At 48.0% G+C, this 11,156-nt stretch overlaps 1 protein-coding gene across 3 annotated transcripts; it reads right to left on the bottom strand.

Annotated features, from left to right (window-relative positions):
• Positions 1 to 14: 14 nt before the first annotated feature.
• Arrdc3 (arrestin domain containing 3) lies at positions 15 to 11,054 on the bottom strand. Of its 3 annotated transcripts, XM_004644053.2 has the most exons (8): positions 10,486 to 11,049; positions 7,211 to 7,292; positions 5,681 to 5,828; positions 4,670 to 4,772; positions 4,049 to 4,305; positions 3,455 to 3,617; positions 3,018 to 3,172; positions 15 to 979 (listed from the first exon to the last, which is right to left on the bottom strand). In XM_004644053.2, the coding sequence occupies exons 1-8, from the start codon at positions 10,763 to 10,765 to the stop codon at positions 926 to 928; spliced, it is 1,242 nt and encodes a 413-aa protein (XP_004644110.1). In that variant the 5' UTR covers positions 10,766 to 11,049; the 3' UTR covers positions 15 to 925. The 3 variants fall into 3 exon arrangements, with proteins under 3 accessions (XP_004644110.1, XP_023559942.1, XP_023559941.1); XM_023704173.1 differs by lacking the exon at positions 15 to 979 and having other exon boundaries at positions 3,124 to 3,210; positions 10,486 to 11,054; XM_023704174.1 differs by lacking the exons at positions 5,681 to 5,828; positions 10,486 to 11,049 and having other exon boundaries at positions 7,211 to 7,295.
• Between the last annotated feature and the right edge of the window lie 102 nt (positions 11,055 to 11,156).

Genomic DNA, 11,156 nt, shown 5'->3' with positions numbered 1-11,156 from the left:
ATATATAGTGTGACCATGGCCCAGCAGACACTGCAGTCAATGAGATCCATCGGCACCAGTCCCCAGCAGGTGACACACTACCATTCCTGCCCTCCCACACGACTGGGCCTCACAACGTGGATGCCCACAGCTGCCTCTGCCTTACCTGCTGCCCCCCAGTGTGACGGGCCACCTGGTGGGGTGTCACTTTGTGTACATCCTATTTCCAAATTTCCCTCTCCAAAAAGCCAACCAAAACAGGAAAAAAACAAAACCACCCAGAACTCAACAGTGCAAGGAAACACAGCGCATTCCAACGTTTGGCAAGTGATGCGTTCACCTGAGATAAGTGACTTGGGGAGGCGGTGACACGCTGCTCGCTGTGAAGTAGGAAGGCAACACATCGAGAACCAGGACCAAGGGGGCATCCCCAGCCACCCTGTCCCCACTGCTCCCTGGTCACCGCCAAAGCTGGCCTGGAGCCCTCGGGTGTCCGTGACACCGTCCAGCTGAAACCCACGCTGGAGGGGACACAGCCGTTCATGGCACCCTGCATGCGCTTGGGGCGTCCAGGCCGTATCCCTAAGCTTGGTGTCGGCACGTGTCTGGGTCCTGCAGAGCTCCGTTCCTTGTGCAGACACAGAAGCGTGCCAGAGTCCGGCGGAATGGGAACAAAGCTGTAGTGACATCGAACCGCACAAGGTAAGCGTCGCGTGTGCAAAATTCAACTCAAAGAAGGCAGTGTCCACCCGGACGGACAGGAGCCTGGCCGGCTGCCCCACCCCGCAGGCAGCAGCAGTCCCTAGTGCTGCAGTGGCCAAGCCAGGAGTGGTCACTGCGTGTTGTGCCCACAGGCTCTGGGCAGTCACTCCACCATCGTGTCTCCTAGGCCTCCCGTCCTCACCGAAGGCCACAGTTCAGAACCGCAACAGCTGGCCAGTGCCCTTCAGCGGGATGGGCAGGAGGGCCTGTCGTCAGCCTGCTCCGGGTTTGGATCCACCTGCAGATGAGAACACATCAGTGTCACTGTGCAGCCCAGCTGGGTATCAGCCCCTGCCCAGAATAACCACACAGCATAAGCTCCTCATGCTACCCTTATGGCCTGAGAGGGTGGGGATGGCCAGCCTGCAGGGGGCAGCCACTAGTGTCACCAGAAGCTAATGGAGCATGGGATACACATGCATGCAAGTGATGTGTCTTATCTTCCAGGGACCGAGTGTCCCCTATCATGGCCTGGCACTGAGACTGGAATACAGGAAAACATCTTCTCAGCATGGGTCTCATTTCTGTAGCCCCAGGCCCCCAGGCTTGGGACTGGGAAGCCCTGTGAAAGGGACTTTAAGAGGCACAGTGACACACAGTGACCTGCGCACTGGCCCCTCCCTGTCACAGGTATCTGAGTCTTTGCCTGTGGACCAGGGAAAGGGAGCCCTCGGTACAGCAGGGACAAGGCGCCTATCAAGAACCCAAAGCGAAAGAATTTGGAAGGAAAAATCAAAAAGAATTTTTGCTTACTTCAGGACTGAACCTACTTTAATGTTGCAAGAAACTTAAATGATCTAAAAGCTCGCTGACAGAGAAAAAGAGATTTGCAGCAGGGCGTGGAGTGAGGGGAGTGTGGACTGACTGCTTTTTCACATTCCTTGGATTGTCCAGAAGCCAAATGATGTCTGATGGGAGGACTGGAACAGACAGGTGTGGGCATGGTGGTGCACACTGTAACACCAGCACTCGGGAGGCTGGAGAGGAGGCTCACTGGGAGTTCCAGGCTGCCCTGCACTATGTAGTGAGTTCAGGTCAGCCTAGACTACATAGTGAGTACCTGCCTCAAAGAGAACAAAATACCCCAGCAATTTGAAGAGTAAAAGCAATTTCCTTCCTGCAAATTTGACTATGAAATACTGTACCTGTTTTATTGTAAAACAGCAACATAAACCATAGTAACCCAAAAAACAAGTCATTTGCAAAATCATCTTGCTTTAGGCGAACTTCAAAGGTCCTACAAAACATGTATCGTGGCCTTGGGTTTTCTGAAAACCCAAACTGCTGCATCACCTCCTCCCATGTTTGCTGTTTTCTGGTGTGAGTGAGGCCTGCTTGCTACTCAGACTCCTGGAAGGTGCTCTGCAAGAAAGCAGTGTTCTAGGTATCACTGGCCTAAGACTTTGTGCTAAAAAAAAAAAAAGACTTTGTTCTAGTTTTATTCTTATACTAACCTGTGAGCTTCTCCCAAGACAAAAGCTTACTCCTATAAGCATTCAGCTGCCATTGATGACAGGAATAAAAATCGTCCAACAGTGCAGGAATGTTGCTTAAGAAGTTATCAGAAGTAATCTGCTCTTTGAGTAGGAGCCTTAAAATATGCAAAATTTAAATTGGATAGAGCCTGAGTAAGGTCAGTGCTAGCTGTTGAATCAATGTTTGCAAAATGCTATTTGAAAATAATTTTTTTTTTTTTTTTGTATTTAGGACAGGATCAACAGGGTCTAACTGTGTAGATCACACTTGGAGTGATTCTCCTGTTTTCAGCCTCCCAAGAGCTGGGATTACAGGTGCGCATGACCACACTCAAGTCTCAGCATGACCCATGGGCGGGGCCAGCATGGCAGGCCCAGGGGTCTAACTCCCGGCCACTGTGTCTGCCTGAGCAGGCGTTTTAATCTGCTGAGCTATTTGGCTGGCCCTAAAAAATTGTTTCTTAAAATAAAATTAAAAAGGTTCAAAATGAAGCTAGACCATTACTTTGCTTCTACAGTAGTAAGTGAACAGCCTTACGTCTCTGTCAAACTTAGTAAATCTGATAACCCTAAATGCAACTTTGAAATGGCTGAATACTACTTCAATCATCTCCTTATCTGGGACAGGGTCTTGCTGTGACATTTGGGCTGCCCTCAAACTCCTCCTGAGTGCTGTATCACAGGTGTGTGCCTCCAGCTCAGCTTACTTCTATTATTCTCAGGATAATCAGGGCCTTTCTGTACCTTTCTAAAGTCTTTAATGCCATTTTCTAAGAGCCAGCCACTAGATCCAGTGCTCACCTCTGAATAGAGTGGGGGTGGCAGGAACCGGAACTCCTGAATGTAGGCCAATAGTGGGCCCTGCAGTGCCCGCTCGAAGTTATCGCAAGCACTGTTGTGTGTGAAGTTGCTCCGCCTTTGCTCCTCTGTCACCACTTCTGCATAGCTGGGCGGTGCTGAGGGAACAAGATTCACGCAATTCGAACAGCACGTTCTTATGCATGTCAAGATACACAGAATAATCAGTATTAAAAAAGGAGGTCAAGGCAAATGGTAGTAATTTGTGGGGACGACTTGCACTACAGAGACATAACCCTAAACTTAACATGAAAGCATATCTATTCTATGTAGGCAAAGAACTCTAGCTAGGGTTGTCAGACATCAAAAACAAACTAAAGTTCTCAACAGACAACAGCAGCAGCCCAGGGGGTGAAGCTTAGACTTGAGTAGTGAGTTACCTTCTGGCCTCTCGGGGAGGGACAGGCTAAGCCAGTTCATGTTCATGCTGCACTGACTGCTCACGCTGGATGTTCTGCTACCAAAAGGGTGCAAGGGGATGGTGCCAATGACCAGCGGCAAGTTCAGAAATAAGTCCATAGCCCCAGGAATATCCACGTACACCTACACAGAAGAAGACACTTGGGTGAGAGGCAGCCAGGATCTCTTTTCCACTACAAAAAATTTTTTTAAAACAAGGTCTATGACGTTTAGGCTCTCCTTGAACTCTCTAGTCTAGGCTGACTCAAGGCCTCAGTCTCCCCAGTGGTGGAAATAGAGGCGTGAGCCGTCATGCCTGGTTGGGACTTTTCTCTTAAAAACAATTTCCACATTTACTGGTTCCCTATCTGTTTTATGCTTCTCCTTATATATACACACACGCAAAAACATTTCATATCCAATGTTAAAATACTATGTTTCTATATGAAGTAAATTAGTAAATTATACTCCAAACAAGATTAATACACATACTTCTTACAACACCTAAGACCACCCTATTTTCTGTCATTGCATGAGAGGTCTGAACATCAGACTCTGGACTGTCAACTGCATACCATGAGTGCGTATTCCACACGAATGATGCTGCAGTCTAGGATGGAGGGTGACACAGGTGGGATCTTGAGTAGCTTGCCATCCCACGTCTCTGTCTTCCCAGATGACAGCGACTCCCCACGTAGGTTGGCCACCAGCTGTTTGACCTCCTTCATCTTGCCCTTGGCGTAAAAGGCCTGTGTCTGGTAGATGGCTGCCTTGGGCACCACCATGCGCGATGAGCAGTTCTCAATCTCGGCAAAGATCTGGATGGACTCGCCTGGGCAGGATGGATGAAAGGTTAGAGCTCAGCTAGCAGTGCCCCACTACACCACCTGGGACCGCAGGGCCCTACCAACCAACTAGGTGTCCTCAGCAGCTGCCTTGATCTGTGCAGACAAACCAGATAAGCACAGCTTAGGCTATTTTACCAAAAACTGTTCACAACTGGGTAATGTTTAAATCTGGCACAAACAGTCTAAGTTTATATAAAAAAGCAAAGTGAGGAAAAGACTTGTTTTTTTGAGACAGGTCCTATTTGATTAGTTGAGGCTGGCTCTGACTTAATGATCTGCCTGCCTCAGCCTCCTGAGTGCTGGGAATACAGGTGTGCGCCCCCACCAGTGGTCCAATCATGTACATACCTGGGGTATAGCCCTTCCTTTCGATTTTGGCACTTAAGGATATTGGGCCTGAGGTACAGAACCAGCAACACAGAGTCTTTTCTTTTGTGCCTGCTTGAGGTGACTGTAAGAAAGAAAGTTTGAGAAAACTATCAATGTATGAATCGGTAAAATACTTGAGTATTTTAAATAGTATTCCAAATTCTTGGAGAATGTACAAATAATTGTATGGCTTTCTCCCCACCCCCACCAGAATACTCCCCCCCCAATGCCTTTTAAATTATATTATTTTTGTTTTTAAATAAACCTAGTTTTAACCAAGCTAGTTACATAGACAATAATTAAAAACAAAAAAAACCCTTTCCAAATTCCATTTAAACTACCTTAAGGAAAGGCAGCACAGGAAGTAGGGTGGTTATAATCTCAAATGTTAACATCTTTGAGAATGTAAAAATTCACATATAAAAAAACCTATATTTTAAGGTTCTTAGTTGCTTTTAAAGATGTTACCATTTGTTTAAACCAAAGTCTTTTAGTCAAATTTGAATCTCAGAAAATGCAATGAAAAAAGGTTTTAATAAAGAAATTTAAGTTTTTTTCCATGAAAGCAATGATTCCCCATCATTTGACAACTATCCCTAGTTGGAATAATGCAATGCAGTATGATCTGATAAGGCATGTTCAGGTTGAGTGACAGTGTCTCACAACAAGTGACTCTACTGTTCCTCTTCCACTGGAGTCCTTGTCCAGGGAACAGATCTTTGGTATGACTGTCTTGTTCTGAGCTGGGGCAATGTCACCCCACATGCTGGTCTTACTTTTAAATTTATTTAAAGTGACTGCAGCATCAAAAATGGACAGATTCTTCATTAACTTGTGGCACTCTTGACAATTCAAAAATAGAAATATTTATGGGACTTGAAAAAATAAAACTACTATTTCAAAGTCATGAAGCTTGAATAGTTCAGGTGATGTATTCTTTAGTATCCAGATGCCAAAAAACAAACAATGAAGAATTTAGTCTTTTCTTACCAGTAATGAAGGAGTGTTGATATCTATATGCTCAAAGACTGTAAATTCCTTCTTTAATTTTACTGGTAGAAGCCAAGGCCTGTGCAGTTCGGCTTTCACCCAATAGCGCACACTGCCATGCCGGCCTTCGAATGAGGTAGCAAGTGGTCTGCGTAGAATATAAAGGTCAATATATTAATCCTACTCCCCCTTCTAAGAGCGATGCAGTGGGGCGGAAGACGTGGTGACAGCGACTCTGGATCGCCAGGGAGGTAGCAAACATCTGACTGGGCAAAATTCCCAAAGGGATAAGTCACTGGGGAAAAAAACCTTATTTCCAAATAAAATAGATAGTAATAGTTAAATATTAGAAAATTTGCTTTACGAAGCCAGAAGAATACAATCCCTTTAAACTAAGAAGAGGTTACTTTTTTAATACTTGGTGGCAAAATTTATCACAGTTGAATACAATTCTTGAAAAGGTCAAGAATTTCATTTAAAAAGTTAAGAATGGCTCAACTATTCCTATTGAAAGTTCTAGACACTGGGAATGATTCAGACCAAATCCTCTGTTATGTCTCTCATAATTAGGATAATCGTTTTTAGTTTCAAAAATTTCACATTGCATAAAGCCCACTGAGATTGCACTTCTCAGCGGATTCATGTTAAAGCTATTGGCTATGTTTCCCAACTTTACTAAGACATTAAAAACTAAAATATTTCTATGATCTACAGCGTATGAATCAGAACTCTCTCGTGAACTGTTACCTTTTTGGAATTTACTATTTTTCAAAGGCTTGACTTTAGTAACAGCCCTTTTGTCATATTTTCATTAGAGAAACAAATGTTCAGTTATTTACAAGGTAGAGTGCCAGCTTACAGAAGCAGATTTTGCAAATAATTTGATTTGCATTTTCGATTCTCACCTTTTAACATATAAAGCATACTGAAATATAATTAAGTAACTGATTTACACACTGTTCAAAAAACTTGAAAAATATCACTTGTAAACCGTATGTACATATCTCAAGTCCTAGAATTACAACAATTTTGTTATATAATTAATGCAATAGATGTATAATTATCTACATCTGGCCCATGACAAATTCTACATACTCTTAAATTTATTCTCCAGAACAGTGAGTTAGCACGTTTTAGGATCTGTTAAGTGATTAACATTAGTAAAAAAGACCTTTATGTGCTAAGACTTGACCAGTATTTTCTAACGACACTGTTAGTACTCACAAAGTACTATCTCTCAGTAGCACCCTCCAACTCACTTGGATTAAATGAAATACTATGAATAGTTGGACATAGGCTTTAGGAAAAATTCTAGTAACTGAACTTGCTTTCTGTAATTTTGCCACTCTGGATTAAAAAAATAGCTTCTTATGTTTAACACATTGTTTTCCTCTAGCAACTTTCTGTACTGAAAAGGGTTTTTTTTTAAAAGAAAAAATAAAATTAAAAAAATTCCATTTAGAGTATGTGATTGTGCAAGATTGCTCTCGCCCTGGGTGTGTGTCAAGAGGCCTCGCGCAGGACACTTACGTCTGTGGCAGCTCGAAGCTGAACGCATACTCGTGCCTTCCTGAAGGAATGGTGTGGAAGCCTTCCTCAGAATTATCATCGTCTGGAACAGAAAAAGGGAAACAAAACCCCTCATTAGGTGTGTACATACCTCGGGTAGGCGCAACTTTAATAAAGGTGCTCATCTAATAATGAAGGCACCGGCCTTGGAGTTTCAGATCTGAGTTCTAATTCCAATTTCATCACTTCCTCTGGATCAAGTAAAAACTATCCATCTCCAGCTGCTTTATCTGTAAAATGGGATAAGGCATACTTAAGACCCACAGGCTTTCTTATTTTTAATGGAAAATGATCCAAGCTATAAAGCAAGCATGTCGAACGCAGCAGACTGCTCGGGCCTCAGATGTTACGTTGGCTGCTAAGGAAGCTGTTTCCTTCAGTTAAAATCCTACGAACAGCATAATGTGTAAAGTAACGTTCAGGTAAATTTTAAGGTATTTAAGGGGGACAACAGCGACAGGAGAAGGTATGCACGAGGCAACTTTGGTTAAAACGCTGGGGCTTGGAAACTTCCAGTTGTCTCCAGACAAACACTGACGAGGGTCCGGCAGCAGCCCTGCCGCCCTGGACCGCGGGGTCCCAGGAAGCTCTCGCCGCGAGGTGCACCCCAGCCCAGGGCCGGGAGCCCCGGCGCCCAACTTCTCACAGAAGTGCTGAGCACGCACAAAGATGGATGCGTCCCTCAGCCCGCCGAGACATGCGGGCAGCAGTCCCCGCACGGCGCCCGCCGCCGCTGTGCCGACCCCCTGAGGGTCCTGGGGGAGGGTGCCATGCAGGGGACGCCGTGCCGGGAACCCCAAGTTTGCCTCCCGCCCCGCTTCCTTTTTGTGCCAGCTCAGCAGCTCCGCGAGGCGCGCCGCGGTAAACAAGTGCCTGGCTGTCAATCAAGAACTAGACCCGAGCAGGAGCGGACCGGCCTAAACCGGCGCGAGCAGAACTCAGCCGGCCGCCGCGCGCCGCCGCCCGCGCGCGCTGCTATACATACGGCATACGTCGCGCCCGCGCACGCGCAGCCCAGCCTGCTGGCCGGGGGCGGGGCGCCGGCGGCCGGGCGCTTCCGCCTCACACGCCCCAGCCGGCGACCGGTTCTAGCTGGCTTGGGCCATCCGGACACCTTGGCAGCGGCGGCGGGGGCGGGGAACCGGGAACAATGGGGGAGGGGCGGGCGACGCCGACTAGGGCCCCACCCCGGGGTGCATATTTGAGCCACTTCAGCCTGTTCTCCCCGACCCCGCGGGTTAAGTCAAGATAGCCGTCCGGGCGGGGTGGGGTGGGCCGCGACAGACCGGCACCCACACTTTGTTCCTGCAGAAGCCACCACATGTCGACCCTACGCTCAGGAGGGTCGTGCCGCCTCCGCGGTCAAGTTCCTGAGCACGGGGCTTTTGGCCAAAGTTGCGCGCACAGCCGCTGGGCACCTGTGAGGCCTGCGGAACGGCTCTCACCACGCACTCTGCACAAGGCCGCGGCTTTGGGGTGCGGGGCAGGGCGGGGCGCGAGGTGACACCGGCACGGGGTGGGCGGGGGCGGCGACGGCGGCTACGGGGACCTTTACCGGCGCACGCCGGTTCCGAGCCTCGCCCAGCAGCGCCCGGCACGGTCTCCCCACCCGCCGTGCCCAATCCAATCAGCGCCTGGCATCGCCTTAGCAACAGGCTAACAAACCGGGCTCCGCCTATCGCCGGCCGCAGGGGGCGGGGCCTCCGTGACCAGGCTAGTTTGAGAGCTGCACTTCAAGTCATTGAAACTATTCCAGGCCGGGCTCGTGCACGCGCAGCGCGGCTCGAGGGCGTCTCGCAGGGGCATGGGGCACTCAGTTTTCTTTACTGAATCATCAGGAGGCAACTAATGAGCTGATGGTTATGCCCATAACTCATTGTTTTACTTTTCCTCCATTAAAAACCTCAACTCTTTTAAAGAAAAACCTTTGTTTCTTCTCGGCTGTTTTATAAAAGGCTGCAAGGTCCAGAAAGGTTCAAGCACAAACTTAGGCATCTGCTGTGCAGCGCAGACCGGCACTGTCACCGGGCATCTGCATTTCCTATCTACCTAAATCGCTTGGAGAGACTGACTAGAAATTAGTTCCGAGGGTAACGCACCTCTGGGTAACTATCAAGATCCTATTCCAAACTGGTTTCACCTTAATATTTTCCAAAAAGCTGCATGAACGCTGTAACTCAAAGCATCCTTCTTTGGCCTTAGCTCAATGAGCACCGACCTACGATATACATTTTTAATATAAAGAGGTAAAATATGCCTTTAGTTCTGAAAAACCAACATTTGGACTGAATACTGCATTAAAAAGGAGAAGCACAAAAATTACATAACCAGTTTTAACATTATATTCTTCTTGGGCTGGGAATTAAGTCATCGCCACCACCTGACGCGTGTAACCAATCTGCGCAGAGCTCAGCGAGCGCCCCTCCTCACCAACCCCCAGAACTGGTCCGAAACAGGATTGAACCGCTTCTAACAAAGGGTGGAAACTTAGAAAAACAAGCTAAGAGTCGCCTAGATTTCCACAATATAACCATTTAAACAACAGATCGGAAATCTCAGGACCCCCTCTCCCTCTGACAACCCTGGATCACCCTCTTGGAGGCGAAAATCAATTCCCGTGCGCCGGGGACTTTGCAATTCCATCGGACCTGCATGGGTTTCATTGAATGCACGGTCCCAAGTTAGACGTGATCCTTGCAGAAAAAAGAAAACGACTGACTCTGGATGGTTCTTCACACTGACTTCCTAGCTACACTACCGAGAGGTGCTAGCTTTTAAAAATAAAAAATGCTGGGTGGGAATTTCTAAAGAACTGGAAAGAATAGGGAACAAAACACGTGGGGGAGTCTACCATATGTCAAAATAAGCCACAGAAACCTTTCATCAAAGAATAACGATCAGTGATTTAAAGTCTATAGCATGTCAGTATGGAAACCAAATCCATCCCTGAACCTCCCTGAAAATCTTAACTCCATTTCTTCGCTAGCGCTCAGCGTTGAGACCTAAGGTCGGTAAAGTAACATGGGGGAAAAAATCTATCATTGCCCTGCAGCTTTTAGCGATGTACGCGAAGCCGCAGCAGCCACACGCCCAAGCTGGTGCGTGCGAGGTGCGGTGCGGCCGGCCCGGGCGCAGCGAGCGCCCGCCGCCCCGCGGATGCTGCAGGCTGGCTGCGCCGGCGGCCGCCGAGAAGCCGGCGCCGAGGAGCCTTCCCCGAGCAGCGGCGCCGCACTCACCTCTCTCGTGCCCGACGAGCGTGTCTTTGTGGTTGAAATACTCGACTTCTTCCGTGTAATTCTGCGTGTAGGCAGTGTTGGAGCCGGCGTTTCTCGATTCCGTCCAGCGCACTTTCGCGTGTCCTCTTGCGTGGATTTTCAGAGATTTCACTCGAATTTCCCCAGTAACTTCTAAATTCACCCTGCCTGAGACGGTGTCCCCGCTAGAGTACACGGGGACATTGCTGTCATTAAGACAGTCAAAGCTTATCGTCAAACTCTTCACCTTCCCCAGCACCATGGTGGTAACAAAACCTATAAAAATATAATGTAAGACCAAAAGGAGGGGAAAGTCAAGATCGCATATAAAATGTGATCTTCAGACACTGATCGATGTCTTTGCCGTGCAGAAAGAAAAAAAAATGTTGCAGGCCGGATCAGCGATTCTTTACAAATAGTTCATTGAGATTTCTAAAAAGTCAGGGCAGCGGAGAGGCTGCCGCCGCGGCTCTCCGCCAGCCTGCTCGTCTCAGTGGTCTCCTTACAAAGACGGGAGCCCGGCGGCTGCCAGCTCACTTTAAGAGCAGCTTTGTGAAAAACAACCCCAGTGCGCACGCGCACGCCGCGGCAGCGGTCCGCCCTCCCCGCGCGCCCCCTCAGCGCGAGCACGCGCGCACGCTCGCTCCCCGGCC

Source organism: Octodon degus, unplaced genomic scaffold (assembly GCF_000260255.1).
Source record: "Octodon degus isolate 3935 unplaced genomic scaffold, OctDeg1.0 scaffold00190, whole genome shotgun sequence".
NCBI lineage: Eukaryota > Metazoa > Chordata > Mammalia > Rodentia > Octodontidae > Octodon > Octodon degus.
Note: the sequence above shows the minus strand (reverse complement) of the source record. Positions and strands in the feature narration are given on the sequence as shown.